This window comes from Physeter macrocephalus, chromosome 8 (genome assembly GCF_002837175.3).
Source record: "Physeter macrocephalus isolate SW-GA chromosome 8, ASM283717v5, whole genome shotgun sequence".
Classification (NCBI taxonomy): domain Eukaryota; kingdom Metazoa; phylum Chordata; class Mammalia; order Artiodactyla; family Physeteridae; genus Physeter; species Physeter macrocephalus.
In genome coordinates this window covers 142077921-142100095 of record NC_041221.1, presented here as the reverse complement: position 1 = coordinate 142100095, position 22175 = coordinate 142077921, and the positions used below count along the sequence as shown (strand labels likewise).

The 22175-nt window shown below is 41.2% G+C and overlaps 1 protein-coding gene across 2 annotated transcripts in view; it reads left to right on the top strand.

The window, feature by feature from the left end:
• Positions 1 to 22175, top strand: part of PPP2R2B (protein phosphatase 2 regulatory subunit Bbeta) — a 454249-nt gene that overhangs the window by 337572 nt on the left and 94502 nt on the right. For both annotated transcript variants that reach the window (XM_024122154.2, XM_028493345.2), the window contains 3 exons: positions 6074 to 6171; positions 9167 to 9332; positions 15343 to 15455. In XM_024122154.2, coding sequence (XP_023977922.2) covers positions 6074 to 6171; positions 9167 to 9332; positions 15343 to 15455 — 377 coding nt within the window. The remainder of the gene's footprint in view (positions 1 to 6073; positions 6172 to 9166; positions 9333 to 15342; positions 15456 to 22175) is intronic.

The window sequence follows — 22175 nt, the reverse complement described above, 5'->3', positions numbered from 1 at the left end:
AACAATAAATGCTGGAGAGGGTGTGGAGAAAAGGGAACCCTCTTGCACTGTTGGTGGGAATGTAAATTGATACAGCCACTACGGAGAACAGTATGGAGGTTCCTTAAAAAACTAAAAATAGAACTACCATATGACCCAGCAATCCCACTACGGGCATAGACCCTGAAAAAACCATAATTCAAAAAGAGTCATGTACCACAATGTTCATTGCAGCTCTATTTACAATAGCCAGGACATGGAAGCAACCTAAGTGTCCATCAACAGGTGAATGGATAAAGAAGATGTGGCACATATATTCAACGGAATATTACTCATCCATAAAAGGAAACAAAATTGAGTTATTTGTAGTGATGTGGATGGACCTAGAGTCTGTCATATAGAGTGAATTTAGTCAGAAAGAGAAAACAAATACCGTATGCTAACACATATATATATAAGAAAAAAAATAAAATAAATTGCTTCTGAAGAGCCTAGGGGCAGGACTGGAATAAAGATGCAAACGTAGAGAATGGAGTTGAGGACACGGGGAGGGGGAAGGGTAAGGTGGGACAAAGTGCGAGAGTGGCATGGACTTATATATACTACCAAATGTAAAATAGATAGCTAGTGGGAAGCAGCTGCATAGCACAGGGAGATCAGCTGGGTGCTTTGTGACCACCTAGAGGGGTGGGATAGGGAGGGTGGGAGGGAGATGCAAGAGGGAGGAGATATGGGGATATATGTATATGTATAGCTGATTCACTTTGTTATAAAGCAGAAACTAACATATCATTGTAAAGCAATTATATTCCAATAAAGATGTTAAAAAAATTAAATAAAATTAAATTTAAAAATAAGTAAAAAGTCACTGAGGTAAATGTTATAATCTTGTATTTAGTTTGAAAGTCAATTAAAATTGCTTAAAAGTTAAAAATTGTTCAAGTATTTATGGTCAAGGTAAAAAAATTAGAAAATACTGAGAAATTAGAAGACTATAAAAAAATTTATTTAGTCTTCCATGTCCTACCCCAAAACAATATCATCCCGTACTCTCCCTGACGGACTTTTTCCTATGATTATTTGTGTGTGTATTTATAGGAGTAAATTATTATCTTTGGGGGATATTTCAGTTTATATTCTAATCATCATCTTGGTATTAATGGAAGTTTTAGTAAGTATATATTACTTTACCAGTTTAAAAAAACATATTTTAAAATGTAAATACTTTAACAAAATTGAGGTCATCTGACACATACTATTTTATTACCTGATTCTTTTTTTAAATTTTATAATATATTAATATCTTTTCAACATGACCATTTTGGCATGATCCCAGTAGCAGTACTTGGGTATACCTTGTCTGGCCAAAAACAGACTTCCTTTTCCCCCCTATTTTGGTGGAAAATATACTCCAATGTACTATTTCAGTGATCCAAACTTACCAGGGAAAACCTTATCCAAGAAAATGGATGCCGACTTTGGACTGTGAACCAGAATGCAAGGAGTCCACAGTGTTATGTAGATGGAAGGAGTAGTTTTAATTCCCTCCAGGGAGCCTAAGAATCCTGTTTGTTTAATGATCCACAAAGTCAAGGCCAATCTAGCCGGAAACTCCTATACAGCAGTGACAAAGGCTCCACATGTCACCTCCCCCCACTGCAGGAGCCACTGCCAATTAATCACAGCACTTTGACCTGGAAGTGGCCTCCCAAATTCTTCTCAACACAAACTTTCTGGCAGCTACCATCATTTCACCATTGTCATCCACTAGGAAACCTACTTTCCATTCTTGCTGATATCCTTATCCTAGCTGAAGAAAAAGCAGATTCTGCTAGAACTGACCTCCTCATCAGGAAGAAAGCCAAATATTGCTTGTGCAGAACTAGTCAGCTGATAAAGTACATATATGACTTTATAGTATTATCTCCCAGATGTTTCCAAGATGAAAGATACAACATTTAATGGGCTCTGAAGGCTAAACTGCATTACTGTCTCATTTCAATCCCTGTGATTGATGCTGAGAGGCCAATGCTAGTGACCTGGTCAGTGAGATCTTGTCCCATCAAAGGATTTGGCTTTAGGTCCTAAGTCTACACTGAGCCATCGTTTTATCAAAAATCACCCAATACTAGTACTCAGCCCAGTGCTCTGGCATTGCATAGACTCCAGCCTAGCATGGTATACTGGGGGAGATTAGGGCATGAACAAGGGGGTCCTTCCTTTTCTTTAGCCTCACAATCACATGCATATAATTGCCAAGTCAATTTCTATTATTCAGTTAAATGGAAACTTTATGTATGAACTTACTAGTCTGAAACCTTTGAAGGATGCTGAGATTGATTTTTAAAATGAAAAACGTGATCTTATCAGTGCCTTTTGAACTAGAAATGGGGTTACCAGGCCACCATCTTGTGGAAATTAAATCAGCACAAATAGATGTGGAGCAGGGCAAACGTCATACCTCCCAGGATTTCCTTAAAAAATCATGTTAACTACATTTGACCTCTATAACTGTTTTTGGCTTCTGCTTTTTGTTTTTAGTCAAAAACATACACTTCATTCACATCTTTATAGAACAGAGAGAAAATGCTCAAGTTTATAGCTTTTTGCATAATAGCATGATTCAGTTGGGCATTTAAGAAAATGAGTTGTCATACACACTTATCATTTAAAGGCAAATGTCCTCTAATTGAGCTTGATGAACTGAACCTTAATTGAACTTGATGAATTGATTTCTGCTGACCATGATTTCAGGTGACGTTATCGTTTCTAAGTTTGCCAGTTTATTATTATCTCCATAACCTCTTTCTCTACTCAACAAAAGTCATGTTCTTTTGAGCATTGTATGTTTTCTAATTTAAACTGCTCTACCAAGAGCATGTTGCAAGCACAGGAGTATTGTATCAGAAGTTTCTGTATCTTGAAATTGGAATGTGGGGTGATTCATGAATTTTGCATCAATTATTAAACAGTCATAGATGAAGCTATGCAGAGATGGATAGGGCAGCAAAATACTCTGGTTACACCTACTGGTTTAGCCACGATAAATGAGTCAGGAAACATAAAAGTTCAAAACAGGTATTAACTTGAGCTGCAATGTATATGTTCTGAAGGGAAGCACACAGTAGCCAGATATAAACAACCCAATATACAGACCACCTGCCTGGCAGGGTTAAAATGAAGGCAAGGACTTGGCAACAGACTAAGGAATTTCAGAATCCTGCCATGCCAGTCAACCTTTCTCTGACAAGGTTCTTGAGGGAGACATAGCACAAACAATGATAACACTTGGAAAATGAAGGGGGTATTTTTATAGCTGGGACCATGCCTGATATCCCATAGTCCAAAGTTCTAACAATACTGCCTTGGATCATGTGGCTTGGACTTGAGCTTGAACCCTACCTTGTTTTGACCTGTGTGCATCTTAAAGAGAGAGTGAAGACATTTTCAAAGAGTCCAGGCAAAAAGACAATATGAATGTCATCCCTGGGAGACTGAATTTTGTTTCCCTTGAAAAGACATTTTCTTGGAAACTGAGCCAGAGGCTGATCTTGGAAAGAGCTACTTACCTCTTCCTTCCAATACTCAGTGTCACCAAAAGGGAAGACCCATCTCTTTGTTGTCAGTGCACTAGCCCTGGAACCCACCTAGAACTCCAGCATCTGTGTTCACACAGCTGCTGAGAGGAAGGGCTTCAGCTGCCCTTAAGTCGAATCTTAGCCCTAAAGACATGAGTATGGCACTGTTAACCCCCAGGCCTGGTCTCCTCATCACCCTCTCATTGCTTCTCACTTGTCTTTCTCTCTGTAAGGTGTTTGACTCATTTTTTAGTACCTGACAGAAGCCTGGAAGTGAAAAGAAATAGCCTTGTCTGCTTTAGGTTCTCCCCCAAAGCCAGGAAACTTGGTGAATAACCCCATGGCTAGCCTCTCATCGAAAAGCCAGAAGCAGGAACTAATGTTAGAAGTGTATCCTAGCACTCGAGTGCTTTTCAACCAGGGCGTTCTGAGGCGGCTGCAAACGTTAAACAGCCTTCTTGTCTCCTCTGTACACGAGCGTGCTTTGCTAAGATACGCAAACTCTAATAAAGGAACGTGGCCGATAATTCACTCCGGGTGGCTGGCTTCCCAGCTTTGCTGGGCTTGCATGCTCCTCTCTGGGCATTTGTTCTAGAAATGGGCTTTCTAAACTTACTTCAGGAACTGAGTAGCCATGCAGCTTATTTTGTGTTTCCTTCAGGTACTATTCATTTGTAGGGGTCTTCTTGAGCGAATGGATGGGATGTCCAGTTGAGATTGTCAATAAGGATTGGGGTGGCCTTTTCTGAAGGCAGACTCCAGAGACCAGAAGTCAGAAGCTGGTGACCCACAAACCATTTTCAGCTGATAGACAAGATTATATTTTTTTTAATGAACAAAATAATTGGTTGCCAATATGTAAAATTTAAGCAATTTTGCATAAAACTCTGGATTTCCAGCTTCTTTTTTTTAAAAAAATCAGAATATCTGGCAACACAGGTAATATTTCATAGTCACAGTTGGCTTAAACTGAGTAGCCACTTGTCTTTTAAGAGGGAACACAAGCTTGCTACTTCACCTGGTTTACTTCACTCCACGTCCCCTCGTGGCCCTGTAGGATTTGAATCTGCTACCACTGGGGTCAGTTATCTAAGATGCCAAAACAGAAATCATGAATTATTCTTTTAAATGTAGCTGGCTTGCAAGTGCCTGTGGTTTATGCCTTATTCTTTGTCCTTCTGCACAAAGAATGACCATTCGAAGCTTTTTCATGTATAGAAAAGGACAGTTAGAAGCAAAGTGGAGAATTTTACACTACTTACCTGAATCAATCAGGCATACAAAGAAAATCCTGAAATGATGATATTAAAGTAAGATTTGAGATTTGAATTATTCAGGGGTAATTGCCTTAGTTTTCCACCTCACTGTTTCCCCTTTGCTTTCCTTACATGGACATAATCTTCAGAATGTACTTCTGTCAAAGGCCACAGTCATAATTCCCCAGCTTCCTTTTTTTTTTTTTTTTTTTAACTCATTTGCACTCTCGGTAGCAATTGTTGGAGCCCTGCAGGGGAATAATTGCAGAGGAATTAACCTCTGACATTTTTCTAAAAATAGCCCTAATAAATCCAATCATAGGTAATTTACCTGTCCGTGTTCCTCGGGGGGTAACCAGCATTGAAGAAAGACTTGGCAGGCTGGCATTCCTTCAGCAATTATCTGTGAGCTGAGTTCCTGATGCCTGTGTATTTTCTCTGTTTAGAAATACAGAGTACAAGAGGGAGGGGATATAGATATACATATAGCTGATTCACGCCATTATACAGCAGAAATTAACACAACATTGTAAAGCAATTATACTCCAATAAAAAAATACACTTAAAAAAAAAAAGAAATACAGAGTACAAATTTCTCTCTTCCCTCTGACCTCGTGACCCTGTTTTCTCAGCACCTTTCTCCTGGGGTTGCAGTAAGGCCCTGCTCTTCCAGAAGGGTGTGTTGGGCTCACCAGAAAAGAGGGAGCATTTGTGGGGTCCCTCCTTGAATTTCCAGCTCTGGAGATTTCCCGACAATTCCTCTGTGATCCACCCCTTTGTTTTCAGTGTCTGAGCTTCAAGCATCTCACCCCTTCTTCCTCAGTCTTCAGCCCTCATTTGGATTCCACAACTGAAACTCATTTGGGGAAGTTTCCGGGTGTAGAAGAAAGGGGAATGCAGAAGGACATGGGTGGGAAAAGAGCCTGTGGTTGGTAGAAATTATCAAAGAAAATTGCCATTTCCCTGAGCTGTAAAGAAATTCATTTTCTCTTGCCCAAAACAAAAGGGTCTGAATGTGCTTTTTCCTTTTGTTCTCTCCAGTTGTTCCTAGAGACCACGGTGCAGGGTGGGCATCTAGGAAATTTACTTTCCCAAGTGCCACTTCTAGTGGCACTTAAAATACAGAACACAAAATCTTTGTAAATTCCACCGCAGAGACAAAGCCCTAAGCCCTTAAATGCACAGAAAAATATGTCTATTATCTATCGTTTCAAAGTAAGTGTGCAGTTACTTAAATTGCCTTTGTCTTCTTTTTTTCAGCTGACATTATCTCTACGGTAGAATTCAACCACACGGGAGAATTACTAGCGACAGGGGACAAGGGGGGTCGGGTTGTAATATTTCAACGAGAGCAGGAGGTAAGTGGCAGTGAATGCAAAATATCCATTTTCTTCTTTTAAAGAAGGCCTCCCACTGTTCCTTAATCCTCCTGTGTCGCCCTTAACCTTGCTGCTTGGCTTGCAAACTAAAACTGCCAAAAAGTCATTAACATCAGTAGTTACACACTCAGGCTCACCAAAGCACCGGAAAATAGAGCCTTTTCTGGGCAAGGTCTCACCTTTCCAAAACTGGGTATTGCACATTCAAAACGACCTCACTTCTCATCTGACCTGCAAAATTCCACGGGTGCTTGTTGAATGTAACGCCTCCTTTTTCAGTGGGGTTTATCCTCCTCTAGCTGTTGAAATTCAGGGACAACTGACAGAATACCTAGGATAAAAAATATAACCCTTCCCCAACAGATATGAAAAGGTTAACTTGGGTCAGAAGAGAATACATACAATTTACAGGCATACTTCAGAGATACTGTGGGCTCAGTTCCAGGCCACCACGATAAAGGGAATATCACAATAAGGCAAGTCACACCAATGTTTTGATTTCCCAGTGCATATAAAAGTTATATTTACACTATACTGTGGTCTGTTAAGTATGCAGTAGCATTATGTCTAAAAAAACAAGGTACATACCTTAATGAAAAATACTTTATTGCTAACCATAAAAAAATAAAAGAAGAAAATGGTAGCTCTCCCCCTACCAAAGGGAGTGAAATCCCAGAAAATGACATCTGAGCAAGGCATGTAGCCCACACTTTACTATAGGTGACACGAAGTTCCCTGCAGCTGAATGCTCTATGCGTTCTGAGCAGGAGTTCTAACTCCCAGTGAATCTCGAAAAGCCCATTTCTTCCTGAGAGTTGGGTTCCACTAGGAATTGTTTCTCTTTTTCATATAAATTGAGTTTTTTGGTGTCTGCTTCTGTTCTGTCAGAATGAAATTATGGCCCAATTTGATTTCCTTGGCCTCCGCCGGCGTGGTCCTGAAGCTTCCAGCAGGCCAGTCTGTGTTCAAGTAACTCTCCCATCTGCTACTGCCTGCCTCGGAGATTCACCCGGCACAGCGTAGCAGGAGGGCCCAGTGCAGGAGGGAGGTTTCACAAGAGACTTCCCTAGCAATTTAAAGCCTGCTTTGTGCCTCAAAGTCATTTGTGTTCCACCTCCCCTCAAAAAAGGAAAGCCTCATTTAGAGGTGATATATTTGGTAATTGCACATTATTTGCAATTAATTTCTATAAGGGCATCGTAATCCCTCGGGGTTCTGTATGAATTCAAGTGTTCAGCATTAAATCAGGCACCCAGCCTATTCCATTGGCCCTGGAAACACGAAAATGTTGCTGGCAAGTAGGAACTAATAGCTCTTCGTGACCTGGAATTTTTCCTGCTTTTCCAGAGCTGCCTAGTGCTAATTGGTCTGGCACATCCTACACACACTTGACAGTCTGATTTGGATGGTAGCAAATCAACACTCGTAAAAATTTATTGTTCAGGTGGACTAGCTCTCTCTGCAGTAAACAGGATAGGAGCGAGTATGTCAGCCTTTAAAGTCCTTTTAAAACTGATTTTCAAACCTTCTTCTTCAATTTTTTAAAAAATCCAATTAGGGTTCATAGTGATGATAAGGGGAAACCAGAGGATCTGTTTAGCATAAATTACCCAAGGCAGGGTGTTGCCGGTAATATTCTGCTCCATGTTTCCCATTAGGTATTTATAGGTTTCACCTATTTTAATTTACTGAAATATTTGGGGAGCCTGATTCATTAGTAGAAAGAAGAGGGACACATTTTCCAAAGGAGGCGTGGTTTTGTTCAATAAGGAATAAATGTTGAGGATAATAACCTGCAGTTAAATGTTGAGCTTTGCGGTGAGACTTGGGGTCGAATGAACACCGCGCTTGAGAAACACAGCCATGTGACAACATCTAGGTCAGGCCTCCTTTTGATTCCCGTGGGTGGCTCCTGTGCGTGAATCCTCAAGAGGTGCTGTCCTGGAAAATTTGTTCAAGGAACCTCAGTGCCCTCACAAGCACATTTAACATCTGGGTATCAGTGCCATCACCCATCAGTAAATTGAGACTTGGGTTTGAATGTTCAGTATCCACCCAGAGATAAAAATTTTTTAATTGAGCCTTTTATTAAGAGTCAAGCATTTATGACAAATGCCTAGCAAGACCTGGATTTGAATTTTTGAACACAGTTTTCCAAAGCCTGAATCTTGAGGCTCTTGGTCACTAGGTCCTAAAATGCAAACCTCTCCTCCTTCTTTTCCCTTCTTCCCTTTCTCTTTCACACCATCTTTTCCTCCTGTCCACCTTTCTTCTTTCTCTTGTCCCTTTCTGCACACCCTTCCTTTATGTTTTGTTCTCTCACCATTTATTTAGTTCCTGCTGTGTGCACTTTGCATAATCAGCGCTGGGGGAAAGCCAGTGTAAAGTCTTATGGTTCTCCTAATGATTCACATGTCATCTCTGCACTCATGTCTGTTTTGTTATTCATGTTGGAAAAAGGAGAGGGAGAGATCCACTGCTTATAAGCTGTGTGACCTTTGAGAAGTCATTTTAATTTCTGTGAGCCTCTTTTGTTCACTTCCCTGCTCTGTGCACCTCTCAGAGATTCTGTGACGATCTGATGAGATTTTAAAAGGCCAGTGAAAGGTGCAGATGCTATAGCTTTGTGTTCTTGTTAAAGGATTGATACACGTCTGTATGGACATCAGCATGGAATGACTCACTCCTAAGGGTGTCCAAGACATGCAGCAGTTTATGTATATACTTTATAAGTAAAAATTTGTAAATATTGAAGGTGCCAGTATTTACCACCAGGGGTGCATGATCAACAGCCTGAGGGCACTGAGCTAAGGAGGAACCCATGGCCGTCGTAGTCCTGCCCTCAGCCAGCATGGACACGGCCTGCCCGTCCCACCCCTCATGACTCTACTCAAAAAGAGGAAGGAACTGGTGAATTTGCAGTTGGCTTATGTGATTTAATCTTTCATGTGACTTTTTTTTCCTCTTCCTACAGAGTAAAAATCAGGTTCATCGTAGGGGTGAATACAATGTTTACAGCACATTCCAGAGCCATGAACCCGAGTTCGATTACCTGAAGAGTTTAGAAATAGAAGAAAAAATCAATAAAATAAGATGGCTCCCTCAGCAGAATGCAGCCTACTTCCTTCTGTCTACTAATGGTATGTGGAGGTGACTTGTCTTCTTTGGTATTTTCAGAGATACAGTCAGCAAACCATATATTTCAATCTCTTTTAGCATCCATTTTCCTTTTTACCTTGCAGGCTGTTGAAAAACTTAGAAACCATATTTGCAAGATGTCTAGCAGAATGCCTGGCAGAGAATAGGCCCTCAGTAAATAGTACTTATTCTTTTTTAAAAATAACAAATTTATGGTCGAATTATGTGAGACTTGTTATCTGTAGTTTTTGACTAATGCAGATTATTTCCAGGTGTTTTTGGAATGTGACTTCTTGTCTAAAGATTTACTGAATGTTATTCTGGGAACACATTTCAGGAAAGTAAACATGCTGTCCCTGTGTGTTTGGCATACTCAATAGAAGTTATTAATCCCTGAATATATTTGGGGGTTTGGAAAGCAGATGTCCTTGTCTGACACAATCAAGCTCTCTTGTAGAAACACAGGTCAAGAAGAGAGGGGACCCAATCAAAAAACTGATCAAGTAATGGTTTCTTCTCTTTCTCCCTTCTCCTTCATACTCTTCTTATATCATTTGTTGGTTTAGGGAGAGTTGATATAAATAGGTCAGAGAGAGAGAATGTTAGGGGTTGAACACAGAAGCCGATTCCGTATTAATCTGTAAACCTTTATACAGTGGAATTACCAACCCTAAAAGTTCTTAATACCCTTGCTGTGAAAGAGGCCATCTACACTCAAAACAATTCAGAATAAAATCATATACGAAAGGGTGCTAATTGAATAGCATAACAATTAGAGGATTAGTGTACACAAATTAAACACCATCTCCCAAGCAAATAAGCTGGAGAGTGATTCATTTCATCATCCTGTGTGTGTGTCTTTGAGGAGTATACATTTAAATATAAATCAAGAAACAAGGGATTTGCTTTCTGCCTATCTCCACCATTTATTAAGAAAGGGTAATGCTCACATGTCAAGTTAAAAAAATGCAGACTGTGTATATACTACGATCAAACATATATTAACATTTTTAAAGACTGAAAGGAAACACACTGAAAGGTTTATCATGATTAATTTTGACTGTGCATTATGGGTGACTTGTCAATTTATTCCTTTTATTGTTTTTATTTTCTAAGTTTTTACAATGAGTTTTATTTTAATCTTATGAAAAACAGGGGGGGAAGTTTTTAATGCATAGGAACCAAAAAAATCCCTCAAATGAAAAAGCCAGTGTATAAATCTATAAAGTAACAGTTCTGAAATAGCAAGTTTAGGGTTATTCAAGCATAGCTTATCTCAGCATGACCAGATCTCCACTCATCTGTTCTTCCAGATTCCAAGTAATTTAAATTTTTCTCATTTATTGTTTTGTTTACTTTTTTTGATCTTGATTTCCCAAAAGTCAAGCCACATGAATTTGTTTCAGTCTCTTCCCTTTTAGTTTTGTTTAAGTTTCCCTCAAAGGCTCAGCAGATTCAACACAACTTAGAATGGAAGAAACTTCTGATGATTTTGACTTAATTACTTTAGGCAGAGAAAAAGCGTCTGATTATCTTCTATAGCTAGCATACTTTATATTATGAAATTTAGCCTATTGATTATTACAATAAAATTCAAAGACATAAAAGACATATTAACTACTTTGTGGGGGGGATGGGAAAGAAATCAGTGAAATGCAATGAAGATTAATTATATAGCATAATCTTCTGTTAATTGAGTTTTTAAATAGTTTTTTGATTAACAAGGATATTATCTTCACATTTGGGATGCTATTTCATATGCCAACAGCATCTCAAAATGATTCTTAGAAGAAAAATTCCCATGCTCATATGTGATTTTCTTTTTTATACTAATATTGAGGTTGAGAATCCCCCTTAAGCCAAATAGGTTAACATGCAAAAATTAATGGAAGACAATTGGAATTACTGTACAAAAGAGAAAATGAAGATAGATGATAAGATTGTGTTTAAAAGCTGCCACAAGTAATGATAAACTACTCAGAGAGCCAGCCAGAAGAAAGAAAAAACCATTACTCATAGTAACAGCCACATGTTCCTCAGACTTTTTTATCCAGAAAGCTTCAAGCTACTGAGTCAAGAAAAATTGTGTGATAATAAAGTCAAGAATAACTCCAGGCATCCCAACCATGGGGAATTGAATTGAATTCACCATCAATTATCTTTTTTAAAAAAATTGTGCTTATCTCATTATAGCTGGGTGCAGTTTTTATCTTCTGCTAGAATACATTCCCAGCTTTAGAAATTTTAATGAAAAATAAAACCAACGTTCAGTTGTAAAGATAGACCTTAAAATTATTTGCCAGATGAAGACACATTGCTTTACCTAGAATGTCTACTTCTATCTTAATTCCTATGATGAGAGGAAAAGGTATACTTAATTTGTTTTTCATGCTATGAAAGTAATGTGTTCATTGTAAAAAATTTAGAAAATGCAGAGAAGCAAAATGAAGATAAGGAAAATGTTCCTATCCAGAGAGAACCACTATTAATGTCTTTTAAAGAGAAAAACAAAGAGGCATGGATAAATCTGTTTGTTTCTTAACAAAAATATGGCATATTCTATAACTGTTTTGCAACCAGATTTTTTTATATAATAATATAACACTTAGTAACAGGAATATCTTCCTAATTATGAAATATTTCTCCTAAAATACCGTAACATTTTCAGTGACTGCGTGGTATTCCCTTGTATGGTTTTTTCTATAGTTTATTAATAAATCTCCCATTACTAGACCTTTAATTATTAACTAATTCTCACTATTATACATTATGTATTTGTAGAAATAGATGTTGGTATAGATAGGTAAATAGGAAAAAAGCATATTTAAACTATGTATAGCATGCTACATCTACTAAAAGCTATTTAAAAAGTTATATAATTCCACACACAAATATAATACAAGGATATACATAAATTTTTCATAGTAGTTGTCTTTGTCTACTAGAATTGAAGGAGTTTTTAATTTTTTTATTTTTATGTTCATTTTCTACAATTTTATGTACCAGTTGTGTAATAAAAAGAAGAAAATAAAATGAGAAATGTAAAATCTATGTATGAGATATTTATAGGTTTGTACCCCTCTTCAAAAAAATGCATAGAAAAAATACTACAAGGAACTATGTAAAATGTTAACAATGGTTGTCCCAGACTGCAGGGATTTTAGGGATTTTTATTCTTTATGTTTTACCTCCAATTTCTCTCTTTCTCTGTATAGCAATTTATCATTCCTAATAAGAAAAATATAAGAGAAGAATTGCCTTGCAGTTGGGATGGGCTACATTCCAAAGCCCAGCAATAGAAAATAATCAGTATTAAAATTCACTGATTTGGGTTCTTCTAAGCCAGAGTAGCTAATCTACTCTGATCTCTGATTTGTAGTTAATCAAATGACTGAATAAATATGGCCCATGTTTCATCTTCTCACCCTAAAAAGCAGGTCATTATGCAGCCTATATTCAGAGACGGTAGGACCAGAAGAGTATAGATAGAAAATTCTAAATTCAACCCAACATCTGGGAAAGCCTTCTTCGCCTTCTGTCCCAGTACAAGCCGGGCTGAATGCACAAATCTTACACTTAGTAGACTTTACAGGCGTGCCAGCAGACATGACCAGCCCAAGTGATGCCCACATATTAGGAAACAGGGGCCCTTCTCTGTTAGAGTAGCCAAATTGTTGCAGGAAGCCCACTTCACAATGTGCATTTCAGACCGCTGAGGACAAGGCATTTGCCAAGGAGAGATGGAGGGGGGAGATGAGGGGCAAAGGAGCAAGGGAATCCTAATACAGGCAGGATACAGGGGTGGCTTTCCTCCCCTGACAGCCTTACAGAGAGGAAGTAAGGTGTGCTGACATCATCATGGGATGAAGCTCACGCTGTCAGAGCAACATCTTATTATTGCAGAACAGTTGCCCTGTTTGCTAATTCTAACAACAGCTGCTATTTGTGAACCATTATTAGAAGTGCAACACTGGGCTAAACACTACATGCATTCCTTCATTTAACCCTTAGAGAGCCCCATGAGGATGACACTGTTTTCCCCAATTTACATATAAAGAAACTGAGGCATAGAGAACTATCTCTATTTGTAAGACTGGAGTATTGAGGACATACTTATACTAAAAATGTACTCATATTTCTGAAGTTCAAACTTAATTGGCCACTCTGTACCTTTTCTACTGCTTTATCTGCTACTCCCATTTGTCTGTCACCCAAAGACTAGTTAGGTGCCTACTGCAAGTGAATCCCAGCCCTCGGCCACGTGGTGGCTGGAGTTGGAGTGGGGATAGGACCCAAGGTTGTCTGCTTCCAAAGCCACCCTGTGCAGGCACAGAGCAAGACACAGGAACAGCCGAGTGTCTGCCATCCAGAAGAGAAGTTAGAACAAATAATGAACGCAGGATCTGATAAGAAAGGCCTACAAAGGCATGCAACCACAGACGTGATCTGTTTGACCCAAACATGTTTCCTTAAAAAATGGATTACATATACACACTACTATATATAAAATAGATAACCAACAAGGACCTACTGTATAGCACAGGGAACTCTACTCAATATTTTGTAATAATCTATAAGGGAAGAGAATCTGAAAAAAGTATATATAGATATATATATATCTGTGTGTATATATGTGTGTGTGTGTGTATGTACATATATCTGAATCACTGTGCTGTGTGCCTGAAACTAACACAACATTGTAAATCAACTCTACTTCAATTTTTAAAAGATGGAATCAAAACCCTGCAGGTGGGGCATGCCATCTCCAGCTCCCGCGATGCCCTGCCCCCTTTCACTCATTCCCCGGGCACTGCCTACCTCTTGTAGGCATTGGAGTCCTCACCCCTGTTTTATTGCTGTAGAGAATGACAGGGGTCACCAAGTAGTGTAGAGTCCTGGGACAGTACAAAGCTGAGAAAGGTCATTTCCAGCTGGGGACTCAGAAAAGAGACTGCAAGGGGAAAGCATTTGGATGTATCTCCTCATTTGACTTCCCTGAGTACCGCTAACAAGATGCACTGTGTAAATGAGATGCATTCATTCATCCAACTCCTATTTCTTGAACGTCCACTATGCCCCAGGCACTGTTGTAGGTGCTGGAGATACAGTGAGGAACAAGACAGACCGAATCCCTGCCTCCAAAGATATTTAAATTACTGTGAGGGAGACGAGATAATTAAATTGCCAGAGAGTGAAACGTACTCTGAAGAAAAATAAAGCAGGAAGAGGGGATACAGAACGGTGAGGAAAACATCTTTCTGTAGGTTGGTTAGGAAAGACCCCCTCTGAGGTTGGGACATAAACAGAGGAGAGCAAAGTGAAGGAACAAATCTTGTGAAAAGGAGGGTAAAGGGCTTTCCTGGCAGAAGGGGCAGCTAGTGCAAAAGCCCTGAGGCTGGAGTGGGATTAACCTATACAAGGAGCTGTAAGGAAACCGGGTGGCAGGAGCACAGGAAGTGACAGGGAGTGTGGGGTAGACAATGAGATCATAAAGTGTGAGGACATAGGGGTGCAGGTCACGGAGGGCCTTTCCGGTCATGCTAGGGACAGTGTTTAGTGAGGTGGGATGCTGAAATGAGGATAATAATGATTGGACCTACATCTCAGGGTTATTGTGAATATTAAGTAAATTCTCCATGGAAAGCGCTAACATGGTTACATCGTTATAATTCTACATATGTTGTGACTACTCTTATTCAGTGTTCAGGACATATTATTATTGAATGATCCAATTTAAATGTAAGTTATAGATTTAACAGCCCATCGTCAGGGAAACCGTTTGTCTCAGCTCGATAAATGTTTTCGTTTTGAAACATGAGCTCTGCCTTCAGAGGCCTTGAGATTTATGCACTGAAGCCCTTGACATGAGCCGGTTTCCCTAGCAGTCCCTTCCATTGTGACCTTCACCTCTCCCTGCAGCCGCCCCCAACTGGGTCCTGCAAAAAAAAAAAAAGACTCCTTTACCGGCTTCCTCTGACTGTCATTTTGACTTCCTCTGGTTGCCCTCCGCAGATAAAACTGTGAAGCTGTGGAAAGTCAGCGAGCGTGATAAGAGGCCAGAAGGCTACAATCTGAAAGATGAGGAGGGCCGGCTCCGGGATCCTGCCACCATCACAACCTTGCGGGTGAGCCCAATGGCTGGTTTTTCACCTTCTTTCATTTCCTTGGCAACCAGGGTCAGGGGAAGTGGAGGGGAAGTTTGGCCGTGTACTGGCTGCTGCTATAGGTTGCCCCTCTCAGGTGTGAGGGAGGGAGATCAAGCAGAGACCCCGCCTACCTGAGTCTCTGGTGGTAGGTGAAGGAGCAGGACAGGCACCAACCTCTGATGAGTATAAATCCACGTTTCCTTTTGCCCCTGAGGACTTGCCTGCAGGGTCCCTGCCATGCATTACTGTGTTCTTAGCCTCTGTCTGTTTGCATCATCTAACATGTCTTCAGCACCTTCAAGGTACAGGCATGGAACTACCCAGATAGGAAGTTGGAGTCTTGTGATTCGGAACATGAACTTCTGAATCGAACAGGCCTGGGTTCAAATTCTGCCACTTACCAGACTCTCACATAGTCACTCCCTTTTTGAACTTCAGTTGTGCAAGTTATTTTTAGTTTCTCCATCTGCAAAACAGTGAACCTAGTACCTTACTGTGTGTGGGCTTCTGAGGCTAAAATGCAGTGAGGATGGAAAGCCCTTATTATTCCATGGCTGGTACTCAAGAAGTGATCTCTACTCTTAGTCTTGGTAGCTTCCTTTCTGCTGTCCAGAAAAGCACAGTCTGGTAAGGAAAGAGGATGGGTAGGACTAATATGCAAATGTTTATGACACTAACTAGAGTAAGATAAATGCAATGAGAGTCAGAGAGTTGCAGTCTGATCGAAGGAGTGAGAAATTATATTTGGTTCTGGGAGACTGGGATATGTCTGTTAGGGAAATGGTGTTAGAAATGGATTTCTAAAAGCAGACTTTTAAAGGAAGGCTCTCTAGATAGAGATTAAAATGATTTAGGACTGGGTGATGAGTTTAGTTTTGGAGTGTTCATTGTGAACGGTAAAGCCAGGCACATGTTGGGACCAGCCCTGGCCCCTAGCCACTTTCAGAACTGGGTAAAATATGTGCTTTCAGATGCCAGCAGCTCTACTGAAAACCAAAAACTGCGAAGAGACATAGAAGTATCAACACCTGTGGGGAAAAGAGGTTGTCGCCCTATATTTAGAGGCAAACGTGGGAATTGAATGATCATCGTGTGCCTGATTAGCTGGCTTGTTGGTTTGTTCATTCATTCATTCATTTGTTCATCTGTTTATTCAGCAGATGCTTTTTGAGCACAGACTCTTTGCGGCCCATAATGCTAGGCTGTCGTGTGTGTACCCAGTAGTAATGGGTACCTGGTCTTCTACTGAGCTTCTTCTGGACCAACAAGCATTGGCTGCTCTGTTTCCTCTCGTCTGCCTATGCCTTCAACCTGGAGAACAGCCACACAAGTTTACCTTATCAGACCGGGTCGATGCTCTAAATGCTCAGAGGTTTTGAGACCGGAGGGCAGAACAGTGAAGAGTGTGAACATTGAGTCACTCTGTCCCGGGTTAGAATTCTGGCTCCATTCCTTTCTGGATGGTGCCCTTGGACACATTACTTAAAGTCCTGTGCCTCCCATGTCACATCTGCACAACAGGGATGAGGGATGGTCGCTACTTCCTGGGATTGTTGTGAGGATTCAGTACAGTATTGTGTGTGATAGAGAGCTTAGCCTGTGTAGTGTCTCACTCAGAGAAAGCACTCAGTCATATTAGTTCCTGCTGATGGTTTTTAGTCTTACTCTCATCATCATCATTTTCATGACTGTTATTACCCCCTAGTGACAGTAGGCCTATGTGTTTGAGAAAATTCCCATTTTTCTGTTCATGCACTTTTTATACTCTTGTATTCACTCCTCAAGCTATTCACTGATGTCTACCAACTGGCAAGCACAGTACTGGTGATACAGAAGGAACAAGATAGTCTTTCACCCCTCAGGACTTTGCAATTGTATGGAGAAAACAGGTGGATTAGGCACCCCTGGGGAGTTTATAATGTGAACTTCTGCCCAGATGTTACCTTGCTCTTGTTCACTATGTGGATGGAATTTCTCAGATGCCATCTGTAGTCCCCACTCTGAATTCCAGTTGTCCATGCATCCAGTGGGATTTTGTATACCTGTATTTAGCCCCTGGGAGGATGCCATCCCCATGAGGAAGAAGAGAGAAGGACTCTCTGTAAGTTCCACTAGAACAGAGATTGTCCCCAAAGTGACACGGTGATGTTATGAAGTGGACTTGTACATATCAAACATGGAAGGAGGCCCGGAGGAGTGTCTGGGACTCAGAAAACCCCAGTTCTGGTTCTTGCGTCCTTATTAACCATCTGTGACCCTGGGCCAATGAATCTCGTTTCTCCTCTCCCTGCTTAGTTTCTAAGCAACTGAGCAGAGGACTGGGCAAAGTCAGTGGTTCTGCAACCGTGGGTGCCAGTTATAAAGGCAGATTCCCAGGACACAGCCTCAGTGATTCTCTTCAGCAAGTTGGGTGGTCCAGAGGGATCTGCCTTTTTATCCTGAGCCCCTGGTGGTTGAGACAAAGGGATCTGTTATCCCTGGACTCTTATCATCTCTGAGGCTCCTCCACGCTCTCATTTTTATGAGCCTCTGTTCCTTTTCAGTCATTTCAAGTTATTGTACCAGCTCATGAGACACATTTGCTATCATATTGTAAAACTCGTATCTGATTTCATCTCGTCTACCTTCCTAGGCTTTCAAGTATCCTCATTTCAGTGTAAACATCCACACTCCAGTGTTCTTTCAGTGCAAACACTGAAAAGGCCAGCCTGCTTTCTTTTTGATCCTGGTGGTAGAAGAAGAGCCAGGCAACCCTGAAAACCATAGTTTCAGAACAGTGACTCCAAACAGAGGATGAGCTGATGTGATATTAATCAGACCATAATTTACTAACATGCTCTGCTCTTGACATTTGCATTGCCAGCAATTGTAGCTTTTTTTTTTTTTGCCTTCCCTGTACTATGATTACCTCTCGTTCACTTTCATAGTTTCCAGTTCTACGTGGATCTTGAGAGTGAGAATGTTTAATAATACCCAACAGCTAATTAATCCTCACTGAGTAATGAACACTGTTCTGTTTCAGTGCTGGGAGGTTCAGCTTTTCAAAGTATGAATGTGGTTGTTTTTTTTCCTTTTTTCATGCAAGATAGCCTTTCAAATCCAATCACTCATTACCCAGAGAGACTTCGAGAAGCACTTCTATGGACACTACATCTCCTGCCTAATATTATAACATTCAGAGCAATAATCATGATGATAGTTTAATAATAACACCTTACAAGCTGTAAAATACCATTTTTATCACAAAGTGTTTACTTACTTAATTCCCTGATTCATCTTCAGACCAGCCAGGTAGGAAGGCAGGCGAAGATGCTGGGATCTAGTATTTACTGTGCATTTACTATATGCCATGCGCCATGCTGCACACTGTATCTGCATTGGCTACTTCATGAGGTACAGTTCACTGTTAAATACCCATTGAACAGACGCACTTCACAGAGTTTCAGTAAGATGCCCAAGATCATGCTAAGCAACAAACCTTGATCTATGGGACCCTGAGCCCTTCAACCTGATGCTGCCTCAGAGAGGGAAAATGACTTGCCCACTGTCTGTCAACTGGTTGTTCCAGAGCTGGGATTGAAAATCAAGAGTTATGACTCTTCAACTTGGACACGTACATTGGGCATTTTAAATGCTTTTCTTAAGAATTAGTGCCATTATTATTCTAGGTCAGGATGTATGCATGTGTCTCTCTCTCCCTCCCTCCCTCTTTCTCTCTCACCCACGCATTCACACACATGGAGTTTCCATGCCTCTGACCTCTGACCTCACCTTGAGGTCTTATGTAGTTCCACTTAGCAAGATTCTCCATGCCCTTCTTTCCAACCTCCCAATACCCACAGCTAAGAAGACCTCAGAGCCCTTTCCTGGCAATGGAAACTCATGGTTTGTGTAACTTAATCAGCCCGGGAGGGGAGATGGGTGGTGAGAAATCATACGTAGCGTACTTATCTGTGCAGAATGAGCCAGGAGTTATGATTCCCTCGTTAGGATTGGCTGCCAGTGCCCTGGGAACCTAGGCCAGGTGGAAATGTGCTTTTGAACCAGTTGTAAAAGAGTTACACAGAGTCTGTCTGGAAGGTGTGAGCTCCCAACCTGTGACACCATAACTCCCCCAAATGAAGGGGATGTAATGAACTCAAGTTTTCTAATGGATGTTCCTTACAGCTAATATTAATAATAATAACAGCCACATTTTTTGAGTGCTTACTATATGCCAGGTGCTGGATTGTATACCCTTATATCATTCTGTCCTAACAGTAACTCTCTGGGGTTCTGTTATTGTCTCTGGATCATCCAAAGCCTCCCTCCCTCCTTTCATTTAAGTCTCTGCTTAAGTGCCACCTTCTCAGAGAAGCTCTCCTAGAATTCTGTAGGGGAAGTAGCACACTCACATCTTCCTGTTCACTCTCGGTGTCCTTACCCTGCCCCTTTATTCTTAACTTTCCTCCTGGCCAGATGTATCATTGATCCACTGTCGGCCTCCCCTCCCCCTCCCCTGAAATGTAAGCTCCGTCAAAGCAGGAACCATGCGTCTCCTCTCCTGTAGCTCGTGCACATGGTAGGTATTCAGGAAATGTTTGTCAAATGAATAGATTACATAGAAGTGGAAACTGAGTTTCAGAGTAGACAAACGGTTGTTTGCTCAAGATCTCATGGCTAGAAAGTAGTGGGGCTGGGATTCAAGCCTAATCCATCTGACCCCAAATCTGATGCTTTTCATTACGATTCATTACAGCTATATCCTAAGAAAATACTAATTCATGATTGCAGAGCAGGGGAATTTCATTATTAGTGTCTCCCAGAATTCTTCGGCAAAGCTTTCTTTTTTTTTTTTTTTTTGCTGTACGCGGGCATCTCACTGTTGTGGCCTCTCCCGTTGCGGAGCACAGGCTCCGGACGGCTCCGCGGCACGTGGGATCCTCCCGGACCGGGGCACGAACCCGTGTCCCCTGCATCGGCAGGCGGACTCTCAACCACTGCGCCACCAGGGAAGCCCAGGCAAAGCTTTCTTAATGTAGGAGCTAGATTTTGGGGGGAGTGGAGGGCGAGGGTGAGTGGAGGGCTGCAAAGGCTTTTCTGCCACAGGTTGAGCACACAATGGATGCGCTGTTTTTTAGAGAAAAGATTCAGTTATATCATGTTTTTACACACATGCCTTCTGCTGGTGACTGCTTCTGTCTTTCAGCTCAGGACACACGCATGCTTGTGACTCTCCTGGACTAAAATTTTTCCACCTAGCATGACCCTGATGTTTACACATCCCATTGGTGGCAATTTAGACACCCTCCTCACCACAGTGTAAGACACCGTGGCAAATCTACATGAGCGTTCACCAGCTCCAAATTCTGAAGGGAACGTCTTGAGGATTATTGCCAACAGGTCATGGGATTAGACAGCTTGGCCAAACACACTCTTTTCCTAGAAATGATCGTTTTTGTGAAACAACTAGTTTAACTGCCTGATCTGTTTTCTAGAGAACTGATTAAACAGACCACTGGTTTACGTTTACCAATAAAAGCAACTACATTGATTCAGCCCTTCCTAGGGACAGACTCCACACTGAGCAGTTTTCTGTACATTTTACACTTGGTTCTTCATCACAATCCTATGGCTTATGCATCATGCCCATTTTATAGGTGTGTAAACAGAGGATCGGGGAGGTAAGCACTGGCTTCAGACCTCACAGATAATAAGTGGCAAAGCCAAGAATGGAACCCAGGTCTGTCTGATCCCACAGCTCCTGCTTTTCACCATCATACAGGACTATTTACTGCATGGTCCTTGATCTAGACAACAATGAGGATAATAGCATCTGACACGTAGAACTTTTCAGTGTATTTTTTATCCTACTTATTGAGTGCCTTCTATGCACCAGGCAATGTGCGAAGTACATACTACAGAGCGGGTTTTACAAAGATGAGTGAAACATGCTCTCTGTCCTCCAGGGGCCAGGAGGGGAATGTTGCAAGTTGCTGCAACATGAAATTAATTCAAGCAGTGGTTCTCAAACCACAGTGTCCCTCACAGTCTCCTGGGATACATTTTAGAACACAGGCACTGGTCTCATCACTAGGGATTCTGGTTTAGAAGGTCTGAGTTGTACCCAATAACACCACTGACCAGGTCCCCCTTAGAAAATCCCCGGGTGATTCTGACACAGGTGATCCCTGGGCCAAACTTTGAGAAACACCGGATCGGGTAAGTGTCCTGAGAAAAGCACAGACGATTGCCATGGCAGTTCAGAGGGAGAACAGAAAGAGAGAGGTATAGGACCAGGAAGGAATGTTCAACGTGCATCTTGAGGGATAGATGGCCTTTCATGCTGTGGGGGGGTCTTATTTAATGCTCCCAAGGATCTTGGGGGGCAAGTAGGACATGAATTGCTGTTTCCCTATTTCTGGTGATCTGGATGTGATTATCCCCAGTAGAAAAGAGGAAACTGAGGCTCTGAGAGGAAGAACTGAGAATCAGATGTGTTCGGTCTAGACACAGCCTTTGTGCTTTTTTGCTGCCTCCGTGGTGACCATGTGGTGATGCTCCCTCCAGGAGAATGGGTAATCCCAGGCCAGTAACAGGGCAAATTACTGGTTGTCAGGATCGGCCATCACTGCCTTAGGTTTTCATTTTGGGCTTATGCTTGACAACAGAGGCCTCTTAGGACACAGATACAGTCTTCCCCTACCCATTTTTAATTTT